Source organism: Rhinoraja longicauda, chromosome 1 (genome assembly GCF_053455715.1).
Source record: "Rhinoraja longicauda isolate Sanriku21f chromosome 1, sRhiLon1.1, whole genome shotgun sequence".
In the NCBI taxonomy this organism is placed as follows: domain Eukaryota; kingdom Metazoa; phylum Chordata; class Chondrichthyes; order Rajiformes; family Arhynchobatidae; genus Rhinoraja; species Rhinoraja longicauda.
In genome coordinates this window covers 26,723,096-26,747,860 of record NC_135953.1, presented here as the reverse complement: position 1 = coordinate 26,747,860, position 24,765 = coordinate 26,723,096, and the positions used below count along the sequence as shown (strand labels likewise).

Genomic DNA, 24,765 nt, shown 5'->3' with positions numbered 1-24,765 from the left:
AAATTTTTGAGGATGTAACAAGTAGAATGGATAAGGGTGATCCAGTGGATGTGGTTTATCTGGATTTTCAAAAGCCTTTGACAAGGTCCCACACAAGAGATTAGTGTGCAAAATTGGAACACATGGTATTGGGGGTAGGCTATTGACATGGATAGAGAACTGGTTGGCAAACAGGAAGCAAAGAGAAGGAATTAATGGGTCCTTTTCAGAATGGCAGGCAGTGACTAGTGGGGTGCCGCAAGGCTCAGTGCTGGGACCCCAGTTATTTTACAATATATATTAAAGATTTAGACAAGGGAATTAAATGTGACATCTCCAAGTTTGCGGAAGACACAAAGCTGGGTGGCAGTGTGAGCTGCGAGGAGGATGCTATGAGGCTGCAGGGTGACTTGGATAGGTTGGGTGAGTGGGCAGATGCATGGCAGATGCAGTATACTGTGGATAAATGTGAGGTTATCCACTTTGGTGGCAAGAACAGGCAGGCTGATTATTATCTGAATGGTGTCAGATTAGGAAAAGGGGCAGTGCAGCGAGACCTGGGTGTGCTTGTACATCAATCACTGAAAGTAAGCATGCAGGTGCAGCAGGCAGTGAAGAAAGCTAATGGCATGTTGGCCTTCATTGCAAGAGGATTTGAGTTTAGGAGCAAGGAGGTCCTACTGCAATTGGTGAGACTGCACCTGGTGAGACCGCACCTGGAGTATTGTGTGCAATTTTGGAGCCCTACCTAAACGTAGCCTCCCAAAATACATAACCTTGTATTTGTGAGGATTAAATCTGCCAATGCTCTACCCAACTTTACCTCTGATTTATATCATACTGTGGCCTGAGACAACCTTCCTCACCATCCACAACACCACTGATTTTTTTTTCTCTGTTGTTCAATATGATAACCTTCTACATATAAACAAAAACTTTGAAATGTGTCGCATCTGAACGAAAAGGGTAGGCCAATTATTTGTATAAGTGCAGTGTTTTTGACATTAGAAGAGTCACTTTATTTTCATGTGAGCCATAGTATTGATCTGTTTGATACAAAAAGTAAAATATGTGAACAGCCACTTTTTGGGAGAATCTTTTTGTTTCCACCAATTGTCTTTGTCCCCGTATTCACTAACGCTAGACCTCATTTCTGCATTGTTGGGCTAACAATGACATGGGTCTGAACTCAAGCAAATGGCTGAAGAAGAGCTAGTAAAATTGCTTCCAGTGCACAACAAGCCTTTTAATAAAGCAACTCGACATTTTGTGGTTGCAGCAAACAGGGGCCTGGGTCACATGGTGTCGCTGCTGCTGCTGTCAAAAGCGTAGCTGGCATTACAAACAAAAATGGCAGGCAAAGAGGTTTTTTTTCCCCGAAAATGAAAATCTGATGCTAGTTCCGAATTCCTTCAGGATTGTTAGGGAATAACAAGGGAATTGTGAAGCCCACAATTAAGCATATGGGCATTACGATAATTGTCAGTTATCTTCATGGACATGATAGAAGACAGATGGAAGTGAATCAGGAGCCTCCATAGAGGCACACTGAGGGATGAGTTGACGTTTTACCTGGCTGAACTCTGCCATGTTGTTTGTCACTAAATTATGTGCTTGAATGTACAATGTTTTGCGTGTGTTTGTGTCTGTCTGTGACTGTGTGTGTGTGTGTGTGCGAGAGATATAGATATATATATAGGGAGAGGGAGAGAGAGAGAGAGATAGAGAGAAAGTGTGTTTGCACCCTCTAGAGAACAACGGTGAACATTGCATGGAGCTGTAAATCACTTTCTGACAATGTTTTTTCTGCTGTGAAATCTGTTCACAAGGGGGAATTTTTATTTGTTCATATCAGAGAGTGAATCTTGATAATATCACTCTTTGACATGTTTCAGGCATAAGCTTTCTCTTGCGTGTTTGGTTAAGTTTTGCGCCCAGGTAAAAAGCATTACTCTCCATACCTTATGAAGGTATCCATTGATGAAATATATTGCAATTCGATTCAAAAAAGGACAAAGCATTTATAATATAATAATATAATAATAATAATAAACATTTATTTTATATAGCGCTTTTCCAAGTGCTCAAAGACGCTTTACAAAAACAGTCAAGACATAAAAACAAACAAACGAACTGTCCTGACATAGAAGCGGCGAACAAATAGCGCCAGTGTCCTCTCACGTCAGGGTCCGGCAGTAGACAATAAAGAACACAAGACACACTATTACAATTTTAACACAAACAGCCATCACAGTGATTGCTCCAGGCACACCCTCACTGTGATGGAAGGCAAATAAAAGTCTTATCTCCTCCTCATTCTTCTCCCGTGGTGCCACGAGGCGATCGAGGCTCCCGACTTTTGAAGCCCCCACCGGGCGATGGAAAGTCCCAGGGCCGAGCCGAGCAGGCCGATTAAGGTCCTGAGCCCCCACCGGGCGATGGAAAGTGCCGCGGCCAGGCCACGCAGGGCGATGAGGGGCCTGCAAGCGGGTCAATCAAACCTTGCGCTTCGGGGCGGTCGAAGCTGCTACGGCTGGAGCTCCCGAAAGCCGGTCGCCAGCCAGGGACCTGCGAACTCCCGATGTTGCGGTCTGCAGGGCCCACGGCCGAAGCCTCCGATTTAAGAGAATAAGCATATTCTGGAATGCAAAAATTACATTAGGCCCAATGTCCACATCCCATTGTTACGAATCAATTCCTTCAATCTATCTTTTAGAAATAATTATTTTAGAAACTGTGACTGATCTTATGCAGGCAAATGTGGCAGCGAGCATATGTGCAGCCTGGTTGCGCAACATAAAGTGAAGGAATGATTCCTCACCCAAAGTGGTTTTGGTTGGGCAGTGCATTAAAAATAGGATAGGAGACAGATGAATTTAAGGCCCGTCTAAGTGTTTTGAAGACTAACAGGAAAGGTACACCTAAATCCACCTTTTTAATTTTGAACATGTCAGAGATGCTCCAGTAGTGATATTGTAGAGTTTCAGCTGCAATATGCAATCTTATATATATGCTAATAGAAATTCAGCCTGCTTTTTGGAATAACCAAGATAAAACGATGCATGGTTATAATTGCAGATATTTGGTTTTCTTCGTTTTAAAATGTTCTCCCCCTTCGTCCCTGGCCCATTATGTACAGGATGACATCTAAAACTCTGCATGAGATCCTTTCTGCACACTTGAACATCAATGGCACAACTTGTCCTTTGCTGGATCTGTCACTCCAGTTACCACTCTGTCTTTATTTGGTATCTGCATGCTCCAGCAAAAATTCACAGAATCTTAATCAGTAAAATGAATACCAACCCTTGCTCCAACCTTCCCCTTGCTTGTCATGGAGTCAAACTGTGTGGATACAGCCTCTTTTACCCAATTTGTCCATGTCATGTCCATTTGACTGTGCTGGTCCCACCTGTCCACGTTTGGCTCATATCCCTTTAATCATTTCCTATCAATTTCCTGTCTAAGTACACCGAAGCCACACTATTCCATTCACTTTGATCTGTTCTAAGATTGGCCAACAACCGTAAAGAAGACTCCGCACGAAAATAAATGTTCGGCCAATCCATTGGAAAAGTGTATTTTTATGGGTGTGAGTCGTGTGTTTTTAAGGGGGAAGAAAGTTCAAATATACTCAATATTATTTTGCAGAAAAGGTGATAAATGACTCACTAGATGGGGCTTGAAGGCTGGAATAAATATCTGTGGGCTGAACACTGGAAATTTCCACCCAATTTGTATGAAAGTAAGGATGTGGTGACAACTGAAGCAGAATTAATCGAAGAGTGACATAATTATTAGCTGAGCTAAGGTTATCCAGATAAATGGTATTGCCATGACAGTCACAATGATTAGTATCATGGCTCAGCTCAGTTGGATATTTCATCACAACATTTAAAATAAAGTATACTTTAATATCAGCCTGACATAGACTTTATAACAACACTCACTTTTCTCAAACGCATTCTCCAGTCTCATCTTGCGAAACAGCGCAACAAAAAAAACTGGTTTGAACAAGTTATTAAAGCAGAACTGAGAGCAGAACTAGATGCATGTCGTCGGCACGCCTGTTGCAATTTAGTAAATGGATATCAAGACAATAGGCAGATAGCAATGGCCAGGTAATCTGTGTCGATCAGGGGGTACACAACAGCAGCGGCCATTGAATCCTATAATAATGCAACACTCTCACTTATGTTGTGTTCTAAGATCAGCCAACAAACCGTAAAGAGGTATAAGAAAATAATTGCAGATGCTGGTACAAATCGATTTATTCACAAAATGCTGGAGTAACTCAGCAGGTCAGGCAGCATCTCGGGAGAGATGCTGCCTGACCTGCTGAGTTACTCCAGCATTTTGTGAATAAACCGTAAAGAGGGCTCCTCAGTAAAATAAATGTTCAACCTATCCATTAGATTGTGCTTTTCAGTTTTTCAAGCAGTTGTGCCATTTTTGAAATGATTCAAATCATATTGTAAATGTTATCTCTGCAGATTTGTTTCTCAGATGGTCAGTTTAATAGAAAATACTATTATTTGATGTGTGAATTGAACTGACTTTGAGATTAATATACTTTAATTGGTTTGTACAGTATTAGTCTTCATCTGTTGTGCTGCTGCAAGTAAGAATTTATTTGTTCTGTTTCGGGACATATGAGAATAAAGTCTTGACTCTTGAAGTCAGGACAACAAAACCTATTCAATCACAGCTACTGAAAATGTTATTAAATGTAGCCTTTCTGTTTTGAAACACTATATATCTTGGTATAAGCGCACTGGAAAGATCCAGGTTTGTTTGCGGGACCGTGCTGATGTTAAATGATCCCAGTGTGGCAAAAGAGGCCATACAACTGGGTTTCCTCTTCTTGTGCTAGAGAACGGCAAAGCATGAAGCACTCAAAGCACTCTACCCTTTCCTCTCCACCTAACTCATTTGCCAATCAACCTCTCTTTACCTGGATCCACCTATCACTTGCCACTACTTGCCCCCCCCCTCCTTTATCTCTTTCTACCAGCTACCCACTCCTGTCATGAAGAAGGGGCATGACCCGAAATGTCACTTGTTCATTTATCACCATAAATGCTACCAGACTTGCTGAGTTCCTCTGACAGTATTTTATTGCTCACGATTCCAGCAAGTGCTGTTCCTTGTGTCCCAATGCAGGAATCATGTTGTACCTTTTGCAGATTTGATGCTTTGCCTGTGAATTTGCTTGATTGTTGCTCCAGATTTTGGGCAGCATGGTGGCGCAGCAGTAGAGACCCAGGTTCGATCTTGACTATGGGTGTTTGCACAGAGTTTATACGTTCTACCCGTGAACACTTGGGTTTTCTCCGGTTCTTTCCCACACACCAAAGACATACAGGTTTGTAGGTTAATTTGCCTTGTTAACATTTTTTAATAAATTGTCCCTAATGTGGAGGATAGTGCTAGTGTACGGGGATCGCTGGTCGGCACAGACTCTGTGGGCTGAAGGGCCTGTTTCCGTGCTGTACCTCGAAACTAAACTAAAATTCCAGCATCTGCTGTCTCTTGTGTCTCCTGGCAACTGTCTAGTTGGACCTTGGCATGTAGATATTTAGGACAGTAACATTAAGGGATATTCAGATTTTTAGATTTTAGATTTAGAGATACAGTGCGGAAACAGGCCCTTCGGCCCACCGAGTCGGCGCCGCCAGCGATCCCCGCACATTAACACTATCCTACACACACTAGGGACAATTTTTACATTTTACCCAGTCAATTAACCTACATACCTGTACGTCTTTGGAGTGTGGGAGGAAACCGAAGTTCTCGGAGAAAACCCACGCAGGTCACGGGGAGAACGTACAAACTCCGTACAGACGGCGCCCGTAGTCAGGATCGAACCTGAGTCTCAGGCGCTGCATTCGCTGTAAGGCAGCAACTCTACCACTGCGCCACCGTGCCGAATCAATACAAAACAAAATTCTTGCTTTAGTCTTGGTTTTGCTGGGCTTTCAGTGCAATCACGTACCGTATCAGGTATCCTATAGGTCAAGTCAATCGTCCTAATTAACGAGATGTAATCCAGTAATTTGACTTGGGGAACAACCTTTTGAAATATCCAGTGTTTTTTATGTTTTTGTTTAAACCAGGTGGGAGCTCATCGTGAAGAAGGTGTTGGGCTTCGAGGCAGCCATGCAATTGTGTCAAACCAAGTGCCAGTCCCACAGCTTCCAGTGCAGTCAGCCACATCTCCTGACATTAACCAGTCCCAGGACCCATACCGGGGTGAGTACTTCGAGCTTCACTATCAGCAACTATCTAAATGTTGTCTAGATTAACGGAGAGAAAATAGAACTGGTCATGGCTAAAATATTGGTGTCCAGCATCGCTAATAGTACAGATATTAAAAGCTGTAATTAGGTAACTGAGAGGTTTCTTCTGTATCACTTGGAGATGTTGATATTTATGACTATTACAATTGGTGCTTTTATCTTTCATAACGCATCAGTGTACAATGTTCTTGCCAAGGGAAAAGGGGCAAATCAACCCATTAAGTAGACATCTCTAACATTGCTTATTTGGTAACAGTAGATCAAATCACATGCTGTAACCGTTGTCAGTGGTTTTTGCAAATTTTAGACTTTCCACCCCCTACTTTAACTGTTGTACCCCCGGGCAGCATGGTGGCACAGCGGTAGAGTTGCTGCCTTACAGCGCATGCGGCGCCGGAGACCCGGGTTTGACCCCGAACAAGGGTGCTGTTTGTAAGGAGTTTGTACGTTCTCCCCGTGACTGCGTGGGTTAGGTTAATTTGTTTGGTATAAGTGTAAATTGTCCCTAGTGTGTGTAGGGTAGTGTTAATGTGTGGGGATCGCTGGTCGGAGCGGACTCTGTGGGCCGAAGAGCCTGATTCTGCGCTGTATCTCTGAACTGAAGTGAGCCTGAGAGGAACAAATTTCTATTTATTACATCCACTTGATGTCTTTGTGGAAAAATGGTAATTTGAAATTTATCTGCTGTATTTAAAAAGGAAACATTAGTTTTTTGTCACGCACGGAGACACTCTATTTTTGTTTTCCATTCCCCCGAGACATTCAGTGACATTGGTGATGGGGATGAGTCCTAAACATTTCAGTTAATTATGTACAGATGTACAGTTCATATTATTAGAGACCGTAACTCATAGAAACATAGGTGCAGGAGTAGGCCATTCGGCCCTTCAAGCCAGCACCGCCAATCAATATGATCATGGGTGATCATCTAAAATCAGTACCCCGTTCCTGCTTTTTCCCCATATCCCTTGATTCCTATAGCCCTAAGAGCTAAATCTAACTCACTCTTGAAAACATCCAGTGAATTGGCCTCCACTGCCATCTGTGGCAGAGAATTCCACAGATTCACAACTCTCTGGGTAAAAACATTTTTCCTAATCTCAGTCCTAAATGGCCTACCCCTTATTCTTAAATTGTGACCCCTGGTTCTGGACTCTCCCAACATCGGGAACATTTTTCCTGCATCTAGCCTGTCCAATCCTTTAAGGATTTTATATGTTTCTATAAGATCCCCTCTCATCCTTCTAAATTCCAGTGAATACAAGCCCAGTCGACCCATTCTTTCATCATATGTCAGTCCCGCCATCCCAGGAATTACCCTGGTGAACCTACGCTGCACTCCCTCAATGGCAATAATGTCCTTCCTCAAATTAGGAGACCAAAATTGCAAACAATACTCCAGGTGTGGTCTCACCAGGGCCATGTACAACTGCAGTAGGACCTCCTTGCTCCTAAACTCAAATTCTCTCGCAATGAAGGCCAACATGCCATTAGCTGTTTTCCACTGCCTGCTGGACTTGCATGCTTACTTTCAATCACCGATGTACAAGCACACCCAGGTCTCATTGCACATCCCCTTTTCCTAATCTGACAACATTCAGATAATTCATACCAGGGCATCGGAGATGTCCTCATTCTTTAGGAAATGAGGGTCCCCCTCTTCCATTATAAATGAGGCTCTCACTAGGGTCTCCTCGATATCCCGCAACTCCGCTCTTGCTCCCCCACCCCATTCATAACAGGGACAGAGTCCCCTATGTCCTCACCTTCCACCCCATCAGCTGTCGCATACAGCATATAATCCTCCAACATTTTTGCCACCTCCAACGTGATCCCACTACTGGCCACATCTTCCCATCTCCATCCCTTTCTGCTTTCAGCACAGACCGTTCCCTCCGAAACTCCCTGGTCAACTAGTCCCTTCCCACCCAAACCACCCTCTCCCCAGCCAGGTACTTTCCCCAGCAACTGCAGGAGATGCAAACCTATCCCTTTACCTCCCCCCTCGTCTCCATCCAAGGACCCAAACAGTCTTTCCAGGTGAGGCAGAGGTTCACTTGCACCTACTCCAACCTCATCTACTGTATCTGCTCTTCCAGGTGTAAACCTCTCTACATCGGCGAGACCAAGCGCAGGCTCGGCGATCGTTTCGCTGAACACCTCCTCTCAGTCCGTCTTATAGACAATAGACAATAGACAATAGACAATAGGTGCAGGAGTAGGCCATTCAGCCCTTCGAGCCAGCACCGCCATTCAATGCGATCATGGCTGATCACTCTCAATCAGTACCCCGTTCCTGCCTTCTCCCCATACCCCCTTACTCCGCTATCCTTAAGAGCTCTATCCAGCTCTCTCTTGAAAGCATCCAACGAACTGGCCTCCACTGCCTTCTGAGGCAGAGAATTCCACACCTTCACCACCCTCTGACTGAAAAAGTTCTTCCTCATCTCCGTTCTAAATGGCCTACCCCTTATTCTCAAACTGTGGCCCCTTGTTCTGGACTCCCCCAACATTGGGAACATGTTATCTGCCTCTAATGTGTCCAATCCCCTAATTATCTTATATGTTTCAATAAGATCCCCCCTCATCCTTCTAAATTCCAGTGTATACAAGCCCAATCGCTCCAGCCTTTCAACATACGACAGTCCCGCCATTCCGGGAATTAACCTAGTGAACCTACGCTGCACGCCCTCCATAGCAAGAACATCCTTCCTCAAATTTGGAGACCAAAACTGCACACAGTACTCCAGGTGCGGTCTCACCAGGGCCCGGTACAACTGTAGAAGGACCTCTTTGCTCCTATACTCAACTCCTCTTGTTACGAAGGCCAACATTCCATTGGCTTTCTTCACTGCCTGCTGAACCTGCATGCTTCCTTTCATTGACTGATACACTAGGACACCCAGATCTCGTTGAACTCCCCCTCCTCCTAACTTGACACCATTCAGATAATAATCTGCCTTTCTATTCTTACTTCCAAAGTGAATAACCTCACACTTATCTACATTAAACTGCATCTGCCATGTATCCGCCCACTCACACAACCTGTCCAAGTCACCCTGCAGCCTTATTGCATCTTCCTCACAATTCACACTACCCCCCAACTTAGTATCATCTGCAAATTTGCTAATGGTACTTTTAATCCCTTCGTCTAAGTCATTAATGTCTTAACTTACCTGATCTCCTGGTTGCTCAGCACTTCAACTCCCCCTCCCATTCCCAATCTGACCTTTCTGTCCTGGGCCTCCTCCATTGTCAGAGTGAGGCCCAGCGCAAATTGGAGGAACAGCACCTCATATTTCGCTTGGGTAGTTTACACCCCAATGGTATGAACATTGACTTCTCTAACTTCAAATAGCCCTTGCTTTTCCTCTCCATCCCCTCCCTCTTCCCAGTTCTCCCACCAGTCTTACTGTCTCCGACTACATTCTATCTTTGTCCCACACACTCCCCTGACATCATCTGAAGAAGGGTCTCAACCCCAAACCTCACCCATTCCTTCTCTCCAGAAATGCTGCCTGTCCCGCTTAGTTACTCCAGCATTTTGCATCTATCTTCGATTTAAACCAGCATCTGCAGTTCTTTCTTACACACCATTCAGATAATAATCTGCCTTCCTGTTCTTGGCACCAAAGTGGATAACCTCACATTTATCCACATTATAATGCATCTGCCCACTCAACCAACCTATCCAAGTCACCCTGCAGCCTCATAACACCCGCATCGCAGCTCACACTGCCACCCATATAACCATATAACATATAACAACTACAGCATGGAAACAGGCCTGTCCGGCCCTACCAGTCCACGCCGACCATTCTCCCTGACCTAGTCTCATCTACCTGCACTCAGACCATAACCCTCTAATCCCCTCCTATCCATATACCTATCCAATTTACTCTTAAATAATAAAATCGAGCCAGCCTCCACCACTTCCACCGGAAGCCCCTTCCATACAGCCACCACCCTCTGAGTAAAGAAGTTCCCCCTCATGTTACCCCTAAACCTTTGTCCCTCAATTCTGAAGCTATGTCCCCTTGTTGGAATCTTCCCCACTCTCAAAGGGAAAAGCCTACCCACGTCAACTCTGTCCGTCCCTCTCAAAATTTTAAAAACCTCTATCAAGTCCCCCCTCAACCTTCTACGCTCCAAAGAATAAAGACCCAACCTGTTCAACCTCTCTCTGTAGCCTAAGTGCTGAAACCCAGGCAACATTCTAGTAAATCTCCTCTGTACCCTCTCCATTTTGTCGACATCCTTCCTATAATTTAGCTTTGTGTCATCCGCAAACATGGAGATGTCACATTTAATTCCCTCATCTAAATCATTAATATATATTGTAAATAACTGGGGTCCCAGCAACGAGGCTTGCAGCACCCTACTAGTCACTGCCTGCCATTCTGAAAAGGACCCGTTTTTTCCTATTCTTTGCTTCCTGTCTGCCAACCAGTTCTCCTGTCAATACCCTACCCCCAATACCATGTGCTCTAATTTTGCACACCAATCTCTTGTGTGGGACTTAGTCAAAGCCTTTTTGAAAGTCCAGATACACCACGTCCACTGGCTCTCCCTTATCCATTCTACTTGTTACATCCTCAAAAAATTCCAGAAGATTAGCCAAGCATGATTCCCCCTTCATAAATCAATGCTGACTTTGACCGGTCCTGTCACTGCTTTCCAAATGCGCTGCTGTAACATCTTTAATAATCGACTCAGGCATCTTCCCCACTACCGATGTAAGGCTAACTGGTCTATAATTCCCCATTTTTCCTCTCTCTCCTTTCTTAAAAAGTGGAGTTACATTGGCTACCTTCCAGTCCACAGGAACTGATCCAGAGTTGAGAGGACATTGGGAAATGATCACCAATGCATCCACGATTTCTAGGGCCACCTCCTTGAGTACTCTGGGATGCAGACCATCAGGCCCTGGGGATTTATCTGCCTTCAGTCCCAACAGTTTACCTAACACCATTTTCTGACTAATGTGGATTCCCTTTAGTTCCTCCCTCCCACTAGATCCTCGATCCCCATTCATATAAATAGAGATCGCAGTTTTGGGCTGGTCCAGGAGTTATTCTGAGCTAGTAATCATGTGGAAACATATTAACAATTAGAGGACAGTTATTACTTTTGAGTAGGGCATAGATTTTTCTTCCTTTGTTGTCCGTGGGCCTGTTTAGAACAGTCTGTTGCAAATGTACTCCAGAAAACACATTTCCATTTTGACAACTGAAGTCTATGTTCATTTCCCTTCATTCTGTAGATTAAATGTGAGTAAAGAGGAAATTGAGTTGAAAGTTGCATGCCACCCTCAGTATGAAACTAGAATTGTGGTATTCATTTTATTAATATGGAAGGATTATGTGTTTTAGATTAAAATATTATCCAATGACAGTTCCTACTTTGTGGAACCATTTTTGGACCACCCTTGGAGAACACCATCGGTTTACTATTGGGTTTGGCATTGATTTATTATTGTCATGCATCGAAAGATACAGTGAAAACCTTTATTTGCCTGCTATCCAGTCAAATCATACAATATATGAGCACCATCAAGCTGTGAACAAGTACCACAGGTAGTGTTAAAAGAAACACAACAGAATGCAGAACATAGTGTTACAGCATTATAGCTCTACAGAGTTATAGAGAAGTTGTAGAGCACGGTCAATACTGAGGTAGGTTGGAAGATCAGTGACCACACCCCACTTTATGGGCGTATTAATCTGTAATCTGATACGAGTGGGGAAGAACCTATTTCTGAATCTAGTGGCTCATGTTCTCAAGTTTCTTTATCTTCTGCCTGTCGAGAGAGGGCAGACGAAGGAATAACTGGGGTGCAGATGTCCTTGATTATATTGGCTGCTTTCCCGAGAGAGAATGACAAGTAGATGGAAGGGATGGAGAGGCTAATTTGTGTCTTGGATTGAGCTACATCCAAAATTCTCTGTAATTTATTTTGGTCTTGGGCAGAGCTATTGCTAGAGGTCTGGTGCATCCCAATAGGATGTTTTCTATCTTTCACCTGTAGAAGTCGGTAATAGTTATAAGCCGAACATACTTAGTTAATCTTTTGAGGAAATAGAGGTATTAGTGTGCGTTCTTGGCCATAACTTCAGTGTGATTGATCCAGGACAAATTGTTGGTGATATTTATGGCTAGGTACTTGAAGGTCTCAACCATCTCCACTTCAGCACCATTGACGCTGACTGGGGTTTGTACATCACCTCGCTTCCTGAAGTCAATAAGAAGCTCATTCACCTTGCTGATATTGAGGGAGAGGTTCTTGGGCATGCATTCCTCTTTAAACAAAATGTTTAAGAACAAGATTTTCTTCCTAGTTCCCCCAAAATTCCGGTATTGCTTTAATTGGTTGATTTCATGAAGCAAGAAAATAGAGGAACAATTTTTTTTGCAAATGATGAGGAATTTTAATCATTTTAACATTTGACAATAAGGTTTGAGTGGTACTCAAATGTGCAAATTTTAAGGAGACATTTTTAGCACTTGTTTCAGAATTGTGCTCCCATTGTACATTAAAAATGACTTTCAGCTAGTCTTGAAGTGACTCCAATGATTAGGTTTAGCTGGCAAAATGAACTATATGCTTAATTCAACCATTTGAACCTCTCTGTTATCTAATTTCAAGGTTTTATTTGATGAAAAGAAACTCCACCTGAGCTGGAACTTATACACGATGCCTAGGAAAATAACTGCAGATGCTGGCACAAATCGAAGGTATCACAAAATGCTGGAGTAACTTCAGACTGAAGAAGGGTCTCGACCCGAAACGTTACCCATTCCTTCTCTCGTGAGATGCTGCCTGACCCGCTAAGTTACTCCAGCATTTTGTGATACCTTCGAAATCCATGATGCCTAATTAAACTGATCTCTTGTTTCATTTCTTACTGCAAACTGATCACCCTTAAAGTCACAAACACTCGTCCAACTCGTCCATGCCAACCAAGATGTTTATCCTAAGTTAATGTCTTTTGCTTGCATTTGCCCCATATCGTTCTAAACCTTTCCTTTCCATGTAGCTGCCAAAATGTGTTTTTTATGTTGTAATTGTACCCTCTTCTACCACCTCTTCTGGCAGCGCATTCCACAATTAAAATGTTATTGTCCCTTTATTTTACCCACCATTACAGTTCTTGCAGTATTTGCCTTTTCAAATCCTTTTGATGTCCCACACCCCTCAATCACACTACCCTCTCAAGTGTGTGCATATTCTCCTTACAATTTATCACTGAGTCATTCCGGTGAATCTCAGCTGTGAAGTGCACCTTCTAAAGCCAGTATAACAGTTGTGAGGCTGCAGGCTTGTGCATGTGTATTTGATTGACTACAGGTGAACTCTACACATGTTCCTCTCTAATCCCTGGATAATAACTCAAATAAGTTTTGACCACATGGGTTTAAAACCAGACCAGTTTTAAATGAGCAAAGTGGTTTTCTTCTGTGATTGTATAATTTTGATTAATTTAAAATTGAAAATGTTTCAGAGTCATGCTTAAGAATTGTTGCTGGCCTTTAATTTGCGCCATTTGCCTTGCCTCCCTTTCAGCCCTCTCCAGCAGCCTGCAAGGGCAGAGTGTGTCTCCTGTCAGCTCAGATTTAAAGTCAGAGGATGAACCAGATGAGAATCTGCAGGATTCAAAATCCACAGATGACAAGAAGGGGGATGAGGACAAGAAGGATATCAAGATATTAAATAGGTCACTATCTAGGTAACAATAAATGAGTGATCCTTTCATTTAATTCTTGACTAGAATTTGATGAAATGAGCATGAAATCTGGAGTGTAAAGTTTGTACTGTAAAATATGATGCCTTAACTTTGTTGTATTGACTCCTTTATTTGATTATGGACCATATTGATGGCTCTTCCTAATTGATACCTATCAACAATGCTTAATTTGTTGAATTAATTCAACCTGACAGATGATTTTGGAGGTCTATACAGTTTAGCACACAAAATGCAAAGTTCAGCTGCATTAATTTTTCCTTGATTATCGTGGCATTTATAACAGTTCAGAATGAAAATCTGCAGTTTTGTAAAGAGCCATCACATTGGATCATAGCTCTACATTTTAAATCTGAAGCAATTTGTCAGTATAGATTGTACTTCAGTACATGTGAAGCAAGGAACATGTTAGTTTGCAGTGCCATTAGTGTATATGTTGAATACTTTTACCTTCATTTCAAATTTTGCTTATTGATACGAAATGTTCCTCATCTCTTTCCCAGCAATAATAATGACGACGAAGATCTTTCTCCGGAACAGAAGGCTGAGCGTGAGCGAGAAAGAAGAATGGCAAACAACGCTCGTGAACGTCTGCGTGTGCGCGATATCAATGAAGCGTTTAAGGAACTTGGTCGCATGGTGCAGCTCCACCTGAAAAGTGACAAGCCACAGACGAAGCTCTTGATTCTTCACCAGGCAGTTGCTGTTATTTTGAGCCTGGAACAGCAAGTCCGAGGTCAATAGACATATGGAATTGTTGCACAAAACCTTGTTGCCCAACCACTTTCCTTATCCTCCAACTTCATCTTCTCCTTCCCAAATAGATTAAATATAAAGAAGTGGTAAAATCGGGCTTGCTAAATTATGTTTCATTGAGAATTTAATCCGTTTGCAATTGGAAATAATGTCATTACAAGTTAAAGCGATAGGTATAGACCAAGATGATTGAATATTCCACCGACACAAGGTCCTCTGCTGTTGTGACTGGAGGGTACTGTCAATAGTAAAAGACAGAACAGAATGCAATACTTGATCTGATAATTTTCTCCAGTGATCCTGACTGAGTGATAGACCTTAGCCTGGACATAGGACAAATTACACTGATAGTGCTATCGTCTTTCACTTTCCACTTGGCCTGCAGTTCCATCCAAACACTTGATTTCTTCTAGCCCTCATTGACATTGATTGTGCGCTCAAATCTCTGGAACCCAGGGCCCGATTTAGAGGCAAAATTGCAGGCAATGAGTTAAGCCTGACACCTAACAGGTGGTCAAAGGAAAGCGTAGAGTGATGGGAAATGAGAAAGCCCTGGATTTGTGTCGGTTTTGATTGTTCTGAAAAGAGACTTTTGGTTTGCAGTAGTAGTTTGTTTTTTAGATAGCACTCTTGATAGTTTGATTGTGTACGGTCTTTTAAAGGAACTTGTCAGGTTGGATCAGATGACATTTCCTCTTTTCACCTTGCACTTTACACACATTTTTCAAATACCCTGCAACTTCAAGTGCTCTACAGAAGTATTGCTGAATAACCCATAGAAATACCCTCATCCCTTCTGATAACTTACGATTTTCTTTCCTTTAAGAATGGTCAAGTTTTTTTCTCGAAATATTTCACACAGAACTGCACCATTTTCCATGCTCCCACTGAAGGCTACACTTTGACATAATTATCAAGTACGGGGATGGAATTAAGATTTACTCTTTAAAACAAAAATTAACATATATTTCAAATGAGAGAGAACTGCATCATCAAAATAATTTCATACAATCATTGTAAAATATATAGATATATATATATATATATATATATATATCTTTAAATAAAAAATAATGTGCATTTCCCATTGCATTGCAGACCTGAATAATGCCTTTGAAGTTATGGTGTAAATGATGTTATCATTTTGCATTATTTGGTCAAATATTCTGATCAAAATATTTATTGTGTTCCCCTCCTCATGTAATTGCTTTTATGGAAAACATGGTTATTTTTTACAAATCTACCTCATATTTAAAGCTGGAGTTTGTATGTCAATGGTGCTCCCTCTAGTGCACCAACAAATCATTTATTCCACAGATGTGAAAGGCAAGGCCACTGATTTAACAGGAAAAAAATGGACCGAAGTGTGGAATAATATTTCCAAAGTACCAATGAAAATCCATTAAGCCATCAATTTGAAGTGGTACCTAATTAATTCTGTCGCCATAAATCAAGTAGTCTAACCAGAAATGGATGGGACTGAAAGAGGAAATACTCAGCAGGCCCACGTAGATTGTCTGGAGAGAAAAAATGGAGTTAAATTGCTAGGTCATTAGCCTGTGACATTAACCCTATTTTCCCTCCACAGATACTTCCTGATCTGTTGAGCACATTCTGTAAATATTATAGGTTTCCATCATCAGCAAAGTGCTAATTTGCCCTTATGTAAATGGATAGAACTGTGTGATGGAGTTTCCAAAACTCCACCTGAATGCTCTTTCTCCCGTGCAGTGAAAATAGATGTTAAGTTATGCGGATGCCTTAAATCATTGGCCTTGCATATGGGTTTTAGTTTTCTCAAGCTGCAGATCATAAAGTATGTAGGTCATCCCAGCCTTTATATTTATAAGTTCTACAGAGATTAGCTTTTAAAATTACTAAAGCCCCAGGAAGAGGTAGACTATCCTGATCTACTGCCAGAACGTCAACAGAAGATAGGAAATGTATTCAGAAATGATGTAAACCATTTCATCCTCATTTCCTACTCCAGGAAGCAGATTACAGAATCATATAGTATAGTAAGAGTCCAATCATCCCATCATTTCAATTCTGGCTCTCGAAAAGAGCTATCCAATTAATCCAACGGCCTTGTCTTATCCCGATTGCCCTGCAAGATTTTTTTCCTTTTTAAGTATCTTATGGTTACTTTGAACATTTTCTTTCTCCTGAAGAGAGGAACCTGAACCCTAAAGCAGCTTGTCTGAAAAGAAGAGAGGAGGAAAAGGTGTCAACAGAACCACCGCCACTCTCCCTTGCAGGAGTCAACCCGAATATGGGAGACACATCCAACCATATGGGCCCAATGTGAAAAGAGGTAATTGAAATCATCCTAGTTTCCGCTGCTTTACGAAAGGGCAGCAGCCAATATATTTCAGCCATTATAGAATCCACAATACATATTTCTACTTTGACTATCGACTTTTACTTCTGTCAGAAAATATGTGGGGAGATTTGTTGTTTAATTGTCTGACCTTGTGTTTTTTTGTTTCATCATTGAAGTCTTTAATATTTTATTCAACCATTTTATTCTCACTAATGCCTTCCACATTTTTTCTGTGCATCCATGGTGATATAATTTTCCAATTTGGTGCCGAAAATGGTTTTCTAAAATATGCCATTAACATATTCCAATGTTTCATTTATAAATAGTTTCTCCCATTTTTGCAATTTCTATGCACCGCCAACCTCTCAAAATTTGATCTTTTGGAATGCACTAAATACACTTTTTTATGATAGGTATTTATTTTCATTTACAACAAAAAAACTTTACAACCATGTTAGAGTTTTCATCCTAAAACTAATTGTATTCAGTGTGCTTTCTGATAAAGATCAAATCAAACGTTACCTTCACACCTTTTGGATTTTCCACACCACTTTTTTAAAAAGTTTTGAAATATTTTAATAAACACTCCTCTACATACAAATTGCTTTTGGTGTCCCAATTAACTTCAAGATGATTAAAATTAGCAATGATTGCAGTTGGGCCTAAGTACTGATTTCCTTTTATGACTCACATTCCAGTATATCCACCTCTATTTTCATTTTTGACGGAATTTCAGATTAGTTTATTGTCACATACTTCAGAGTGCAATGAAATTCCTCGTTCACATCAAGCTCACAAGGTAAACCAATAGGCGGAGTAATAAAGGTAGACACAAAATGCTGGAGTAACTCAGCAGGTCAGGCAGCATCTCTGGAGAGAAGGAATGGGTGACGTTTTGGGTTGAGCCCCTTCTTCTTTCCTAAGCAGACTAATGATATATATAACAATAAATACAACAGCGTGCAAAAACAACAGAATGGCGTAGGATTATAGTGCAGTCTGAATTGTGCAAATGAATACTAAAGTCCAATAACAGAATATAACATATTCTGCTCCACACAGACAGTTAATCAAAAAAAAACTTTTATTGTGGGATAGTAGTAAAATAATAACATACTGCAGATGATTGGAAGGTAGTTTGATGTTAAAGTATTAGATTGGTGTTTAATCCCCAGAGATAGATTGACAGAGTCTTGCCACAGTAATGTATTGTGGGAGGTTGCAGCCAGTCTCTCTTGACTCTAGATTCAAGGGGAAATTGCACAACAGAAGTGAGAGATGAAGAAAGGTAGTGTGGCCTGCAGTCTCCTTGGTACTCCTATACGTTATTGAATCATAAAGTATGAGGGAAAAAAAGGCTATTGATTATCTATCTTAGTATTTTATCTTCTACATTTGAGCCACCTTGTCTACCCTTCTACCCATTTGAACTAGGAATGAGTCCCCTCATTGGAAAAAGGGTGAAGAAGAGTTGTTTAGTTTAAGTTTAGTTTATTATTACATGTACCGAGGTATTGTTTGCATGCTATCCAGTCAAAGACTATACATGAATACGATCAAGCTGTCCACAGTGCACAGATAAAAGATAAAGGTTGCAACTTTTAGTGCAAGACAACATCGAAATCTAATATTTCTAAAATAAAATTATGATTCTCATGAACTAAATGATTATGGTACAATGCTGTTGAGAGAGAGAACATAGCTAGTCCATAAATGAGGGTAGAAATATTTGTTACTTTTGGCCTCAGTAATTAAGATTGTGAAGTGAAAGGTGCGGGCTCCTCTGATTTCTGTGTATTGGCTTTTCTTTCGCTTTGTTTGAACTCAATATGAAACTGGGCACTGAGTTAAGATAGGACGTAGTTCAACAAGTGCCCAGCAAAGCCATATAGCTTGCCAACATTCACTGTCCATCTTAGTATGCATGTGAAGAGTGGACAATTAGGCAAGTAGGAGAAAATTAGGGATTGCTATGCTCAGGTGAGAGGCAAGGGAATGTAGGGAATAAAATGAAGATTATTTGTATTTTTAATTAACATTTATTCTTTTTTTTATAGGCCCATGGTGCCAGATCAACAAAAATAAGTGAGAGACCGCTTCCTTGACAACTGTATTATCTTACAACAATGTAAACACTCTGCCCAAACCCCTTTTTTTGTAAAATGGAGACACATTAAAAGCAGTCACGAAAATGAATCACAGACGAGAGAGAGAGAGAGAGAGAGAAAGAAAGAGAGAGAGAGCGAGGAAAAAGAGAATACTGCATTCCCAACAAGCAAAGTACGACTTGGGGGACAAACTCTAAACATATCATTCAGAATGTTGAGCAGTATGTTGCAAGCTGTTAATGTACAGCCCAGAGACTGAATGGCAATCTTCTCCACACTGTGGAAAATGCATTTGTGCCTGAACTTCTGTAAAAAAATAAAAGTAAAAAAAAATCAATTTGTAGGTTGAAAAAAATATTTATTTGAAATCGTAACCTTGCAATAATGAAAAGTGTACTTCTGATTAAAAAAAAAGGAAAAAATACAATTTAACATTTTTGTTTTGTTGGTGTTCTAGTCAGCTAGTGTTTGTTCTCTGGAGAGAGTGAAGCTTTGCTGCCCGTCTACATCCAGTATTCACAAAAACCAGCAACTGTCCTCATGGTAACTTAGGTGATGACTGCTTAGCCATTCCTTTGTGTGCATGGGAGTAACTGATGGAATAATGGACCTGTTGGTGATGTAATCTGTATGTATATTGCAATGCCTTTTCTTTCATGATTTTTTTTTCATTCCTGTTATTTTCGTGCAACTATATATAGTATTTGATGGAAAATAGGTCACACCTTCTGCCTTTTAGAAAATCTTGGGGGTTTTTTTGGTTGGAAACTAAAAGTGAGTAATGACATGAGAACGTTTTGAATTTAGGTGTGATATTATGACAGTTCATCATGTGTGGAACCCAGCAAAACTGAGTCGTTTAGAATACAGATGTCCTGATTACAAAAGTAAACTTGGTCCAGTTTGAAGCCCGACAGATTTACTGCCTTTGTGATTAGGTAGTGATTGGAAGTCAACGACGCAGTGGATAAAAAGGCACTGCTTAGTGGAAAGAGCCTCCAGAGACCAGGACTGTAGCTGGGCTCAAAATGTAGTGTTTGCTTATTTGGTTGATCTCAACCAAGCCAATGATATAGGAGCTACAAGTGGAGGACAGAAAGGTCGGTCAGTATTCTCATTCCCAATCCCTAATCAGTGAACAGTGCAGGGAAATGCATGTGGATGGATGCTGGACCTGACTGATTTGTCCCGTCCCCCCCGTGTGTTATTTGCTCTCTGGGGTCAATGCTTCATTGGGATAGCTGGTGCCCATCGGACTATGCTTCAGGATCAAGATTACCGCGGCAAAAATTGGTTAGACACAGATGTAGGAAGTGGAGAATATGATGTCATGTCAGTCAGTTATGGATAAATATATGGGAACCTTAAAGCTCTTATAAATGGGGGCTCCCACTATAATATATACAAAATATTATAACAGCTAAAGTATCCATTTGCATTCCATTTTTAAACATTGTTCCTAATACTGTACGTGTGTGCTGTGTATATATAATAGTTTTAAGAAATAGCCACTCCATGTGACTGGTGTGACTTATGCTCCTGGATGTGAAACATGAAAACCTGCAATTCTCCCTTTGATTTATTGTAAGTGTTTGGTTACAGTAGCTTCCACCTTTTTTTAAGCATTTGTACTAAACCTGGATGATATAGTCCTGCACACCAGTTTCCCCCTAGGATCCACCTGAAGAGACAGCTTAGTTCTATGCATGTCAGGAGTAGTGAAAACAAGTGCTTTCAGGCAGGTTTACTGCAGACTTATTTATGCAATGTAAAGTGAAGTAGGTATTTACTTCAATGTATAAAGAAAGTTAGGATATTAAAGCTAATTTGCTCATTTCAAACAAACAAGAACTGCGCACTTACACACACATGCTGACCATCTCAGTGCACAGTCGTGGCACACTAGAGCTAGACAGTTGTTTATTTTTAAATTATTATCTGATGACCTTTGAGGACACTCTCTTCACTTAAATCAAAATTGTTAGAATCTCCGATTGAACAGGGCCATGGCTGAAGATGGAATTTTACTCATGGAGGTTCTTGGTCTCAGAACAGTTCTGTGCTCGTTGGGAATTCTAGGATTTACAGTAAATCTGTTGTCTTCTTGAATAACAGACATGAGCGCTGATTACGGAAGTGATTCTTCGAGGGCTGCTGCAAAGCAACCTCAAATGGGTCATGTGACGTGGAGTAATTTGTATTTCAGATTTCAATTGGAGAAATATCATAGTCCAAAGTCATTTTCACCCACCATGATTCCCTGTCTGGGTCTGGACTTGGTAAAAAGTGGCAGGTTCCATTCTGGGTGAACATTAGAGTTCCGAGAAGCATGCAGTAAACTTGTACCAAGACACCCTCTCTCGCTAGATTGGTATTCATTCATTAGTGGCTTGACAATTTAGCCATCTAGATTGCTGATTCAATGATTTGTACCAGCGTATGCATACAGTAACTCCCAGATCCACAGGCCTGGCATTATAGCTGTTAATTGGAAGGAGTTATTTTTTTACCAACTAATTTATGTTGAGAACTCAGCTTGACAATGTGGATATTTCCTGACGCAGGTCCCTTTAACCCTTTTGAGTGACAATTTCTTTATTCGCTCACATGGTGTAGGCTTCATTGGCAAAGACAAAACAAGAGGTGGCGGTGAGCTACCTTCAACCTCTCAATGCTGTTGGGTAGGGAGTTCTAGGAATTAGATCCATTGTGGATGAAGATCTCCATCCACATTATATCCACTGTGGATGAAGGAACATCCACTGTGAATGAAGGAATTCACATTTAAATGTGAATGTTGCACACTGTCTTCACATTTCCAAGTGCAACATTGGAGGGAACTTGAGGTGCACAGCTTACATATGTGCCCGATGCTCTTGGTCTTCCAAATGTTGCAGAGTTCCCCATTGAATCCCACTCTTTAATCCGAGATGGACAACACATTGAAAGAATTTGTCTTCATCGTCACATTTTCTGAGTCCGTCATTAATTTTGGCTTCTTTTCCAATAAACACTTCATATATTACACCAGGATATCCTGCAGACAAATAGCTTTCTGGCCTCGGTTGCTTTTGCTCTTGCAATCACCCAGATTCTGCCAGAGAGGAGCGACGCTCCTATTCTCACACTTTCCCCTCCATGCAAAGGGTTTGAAGAACACTGCACTCAGCATAGCTTAGGAATCCAGTACATAATGCGTTGTTTCGATACCAGCCTAATTTTCCAAGCACAGCATTAAGCCTTTGCTTATTTGCCTCCTTGAAGATTTCTTGTGACATTAAAAACTTACATAAAATTGTCTGGTAATTGACAATTTAAAAGCCTTTTCACGCTCAAAGGGTTAAAGTCACAGACTGCAGGGTTACCAATGTCCACGGAAAGAATGTCATTTATCAAATCATAATTAAAGAAGGGTACCATGCAGCAAATTTCTAATAAATGCTTTCTATTTTTGCCAATGAACAGCATCCCTGAATTACAATTGCTGCATAGAGAGTGGATGGGAATGAAACATGGGAGATTTTAACTTTGGCTCAGGTTTGTGCTTACCCAGATTCTAGAGTATCAGGAATCTGGTAGGCGAGCTCAGGCCATGCAGAACACACAGCAAAACAGCAAGATATCAGAGCACACTTTTGCCACCCACTACACATACTGCATGGAAATCCAAACGTGCTGAAATAATGTGTCATGATATGCTTGAACCTGGCACTGTCTGGTCCCAGTAACGATGCACAATTCCATGCAGCAAGTACTGTGGGAAAGGATATAGATCACAGCACAAAAAATTAAAATGTAACCATTTCATCGATCAGTGCCGAAAGCAATTATAGCAACACTGCCTGCTAAAATATTATTAAAGTAGTTAATATTTAAGGTTCTCATTGTTTTCTTTCATTTCTTTTTTAAAAAAAGAACCGTAGTAGAGTAGCGAGAAACAACAGCGATGATTATCAATAGTGGATATGCAGCTTGCGACATTGACAAGAGCAGCAAGATCTAGAAGCCTGAGCAAAAATAAAATGAGGCTTTGAAGAACTTGTTAGTATTCTAGTGTTTCTTTAAAGAACTTAGCAATAACGAACGAGGAAGTGTGCATTATTTGTGAAGAACGCTGGCCAGCATTAGTTTATGCATGAGGTGAAGCTTGGAAAAAGAAATCATAGCGACTATCAATGTAAAAGGGGTTTCATATATTGTATATAGTTTAAAAAAATCCCACAAATAATCATATAGATTTTGTTATATTAAACCTGGTGAAAGTAAGCAGTAAAATAGGAGTTGGGCAAAATAAAACATCACTATTGGTCATCTTTTTTTTTGTTTACATTCTTGTGGAGAGAGCACATATGCTAGTTGGAAAGTTTAGGTTCTGGGGTGGGTGGGTGGGTAGGATATGTGGTTTATGCTCTTAAGATATCTTTTTTTAGATAAAAAACAACAGCACTGGAATTTTAGTGTATGTGCGTGGCCTGAAACATCTCTTAGTGTTATGCTTACCGAACTATTGGGAACTTGTATTTCCTACACTTTGTGTAGACTTGAAACATTCCTGCCAGTAAAATGGCATCTGCCCCCTTGGACTTTAGGTATAATGTGATGCCTTGGCGTAAAAAGGCATCAACGGAAAAAGAAAGAGCATATGGTTCCATCTCACTTTAAAGGAAAAAAAATGCAAAATTTGTGTGTTACAACAGGCAAACTTTGCAACTGTTATGATTTTTTTTGTGTAAGAGCTAAAGTTATATTTTTACATGTTGACTTAAAAGTCTTTTTTTAATATGTCATGTGGTTTTTGCTTTTAAAAAGAAAATTGATGGAATCCCTGTGGTTTTAAAAATGTCTCAAGTTTAAATGAGGTAGTAAAATTTCAAGTAGCAATGTCAAGGAATTTTACAAGCACACAATATATTTCTGGAAACAAATTTCAAACAAGGAACAAAATAAGGTATTGTCAATTTATTGCCTACTAAATGTTTAATCTAAATCACTTTTTGTGCTGTTTGTTGGAATATTGTTGATAATAATTACATTTGTGAGTGTACTGGGTTTCAGTACTTTGATGGCCGGTTGATGAAACTTTTAAATGCATGGAGGTGGATCATGTAAACAATTTTTTAAGGCTTTAAATTGGAATCAAGCAATTTTAATTGACAGAACAAACCTGAAATGTGTTTCTTACCGAAATGTCCGTCCTATAGAAAACATGCAGTGCCTCAGACATCAAGTCCAAAAAGGCAATAAACTTTTGACCAGAATTGAAATGTCGTTACTCTTTTAGCCATTGGCTATTGCAGAAGTAAGAATTCACGAAAAATGTTGATTTTTTTTGCAAGTAAAGGCATTCAAGGATGGGTAACAAGGGATGTAATTAGAATTAAGATATAGGTCACGCAGGAGCTAATTGATGACTGACTTGTAAGGTACAGTAAGTAGAAATGAATGGAGATTAACTAGTGAAGGGTCAAGTGCAGTATGCGGAAAGAGCTGCATATTTTAACCATGTAAGAAAAACATTGTGTTACTATACAGCGAAGGTGTCTGTGAAAAACACAACC

At 40.7% G+C, this 24,765-nt stretch overlaps 1 protein-coding gene across 21 annotated transcripts in view; it reads left to right on the top strand.

Annotated features, from left to right (window-relative positions):
• The window catches only part of tcf4 (transcription factor 4), a 544,855-nt gene extending 521,277 nt beyond the window's left edge, over positions 1-23,578 (top strand). For 15 of the 21 annotated variants that reach the window (XM_078422241.1, XM_078422913.1, XM_078422070.1 and 12 more), the window contains 5 exons: positions 6,096-6,231; positions 13,843-14,005; positions 14,524-14,756; positions 16,948-17,090; positions 19,157-23,578. In XM_078422241.1, the coding sequence (XP_078278367.1) occupies positions 6,096-6,231; positions 13,843-14,005; positions 14,524-14,756; positions 16,948-17,084 (669 nt within the window). In that variant the 3' untranslated portion in view covers positions 17,085-17,090; positions 19,157-23,578. The remainder of the gene's footprint in view (positions 1-6,095; positions 6,232-13,842; positions 14,006-14,523; positions 14,757-16,947; positions 17,091-19,156) is intronic. The other 6 variants (XM_078422834.1, XM_078422766.1, XM_078421976.1 and 3 more) reach the window with 2 other exon arrangements.
• Positions 23,579-24,765: the final 1,187 nt, after the last annotated feature.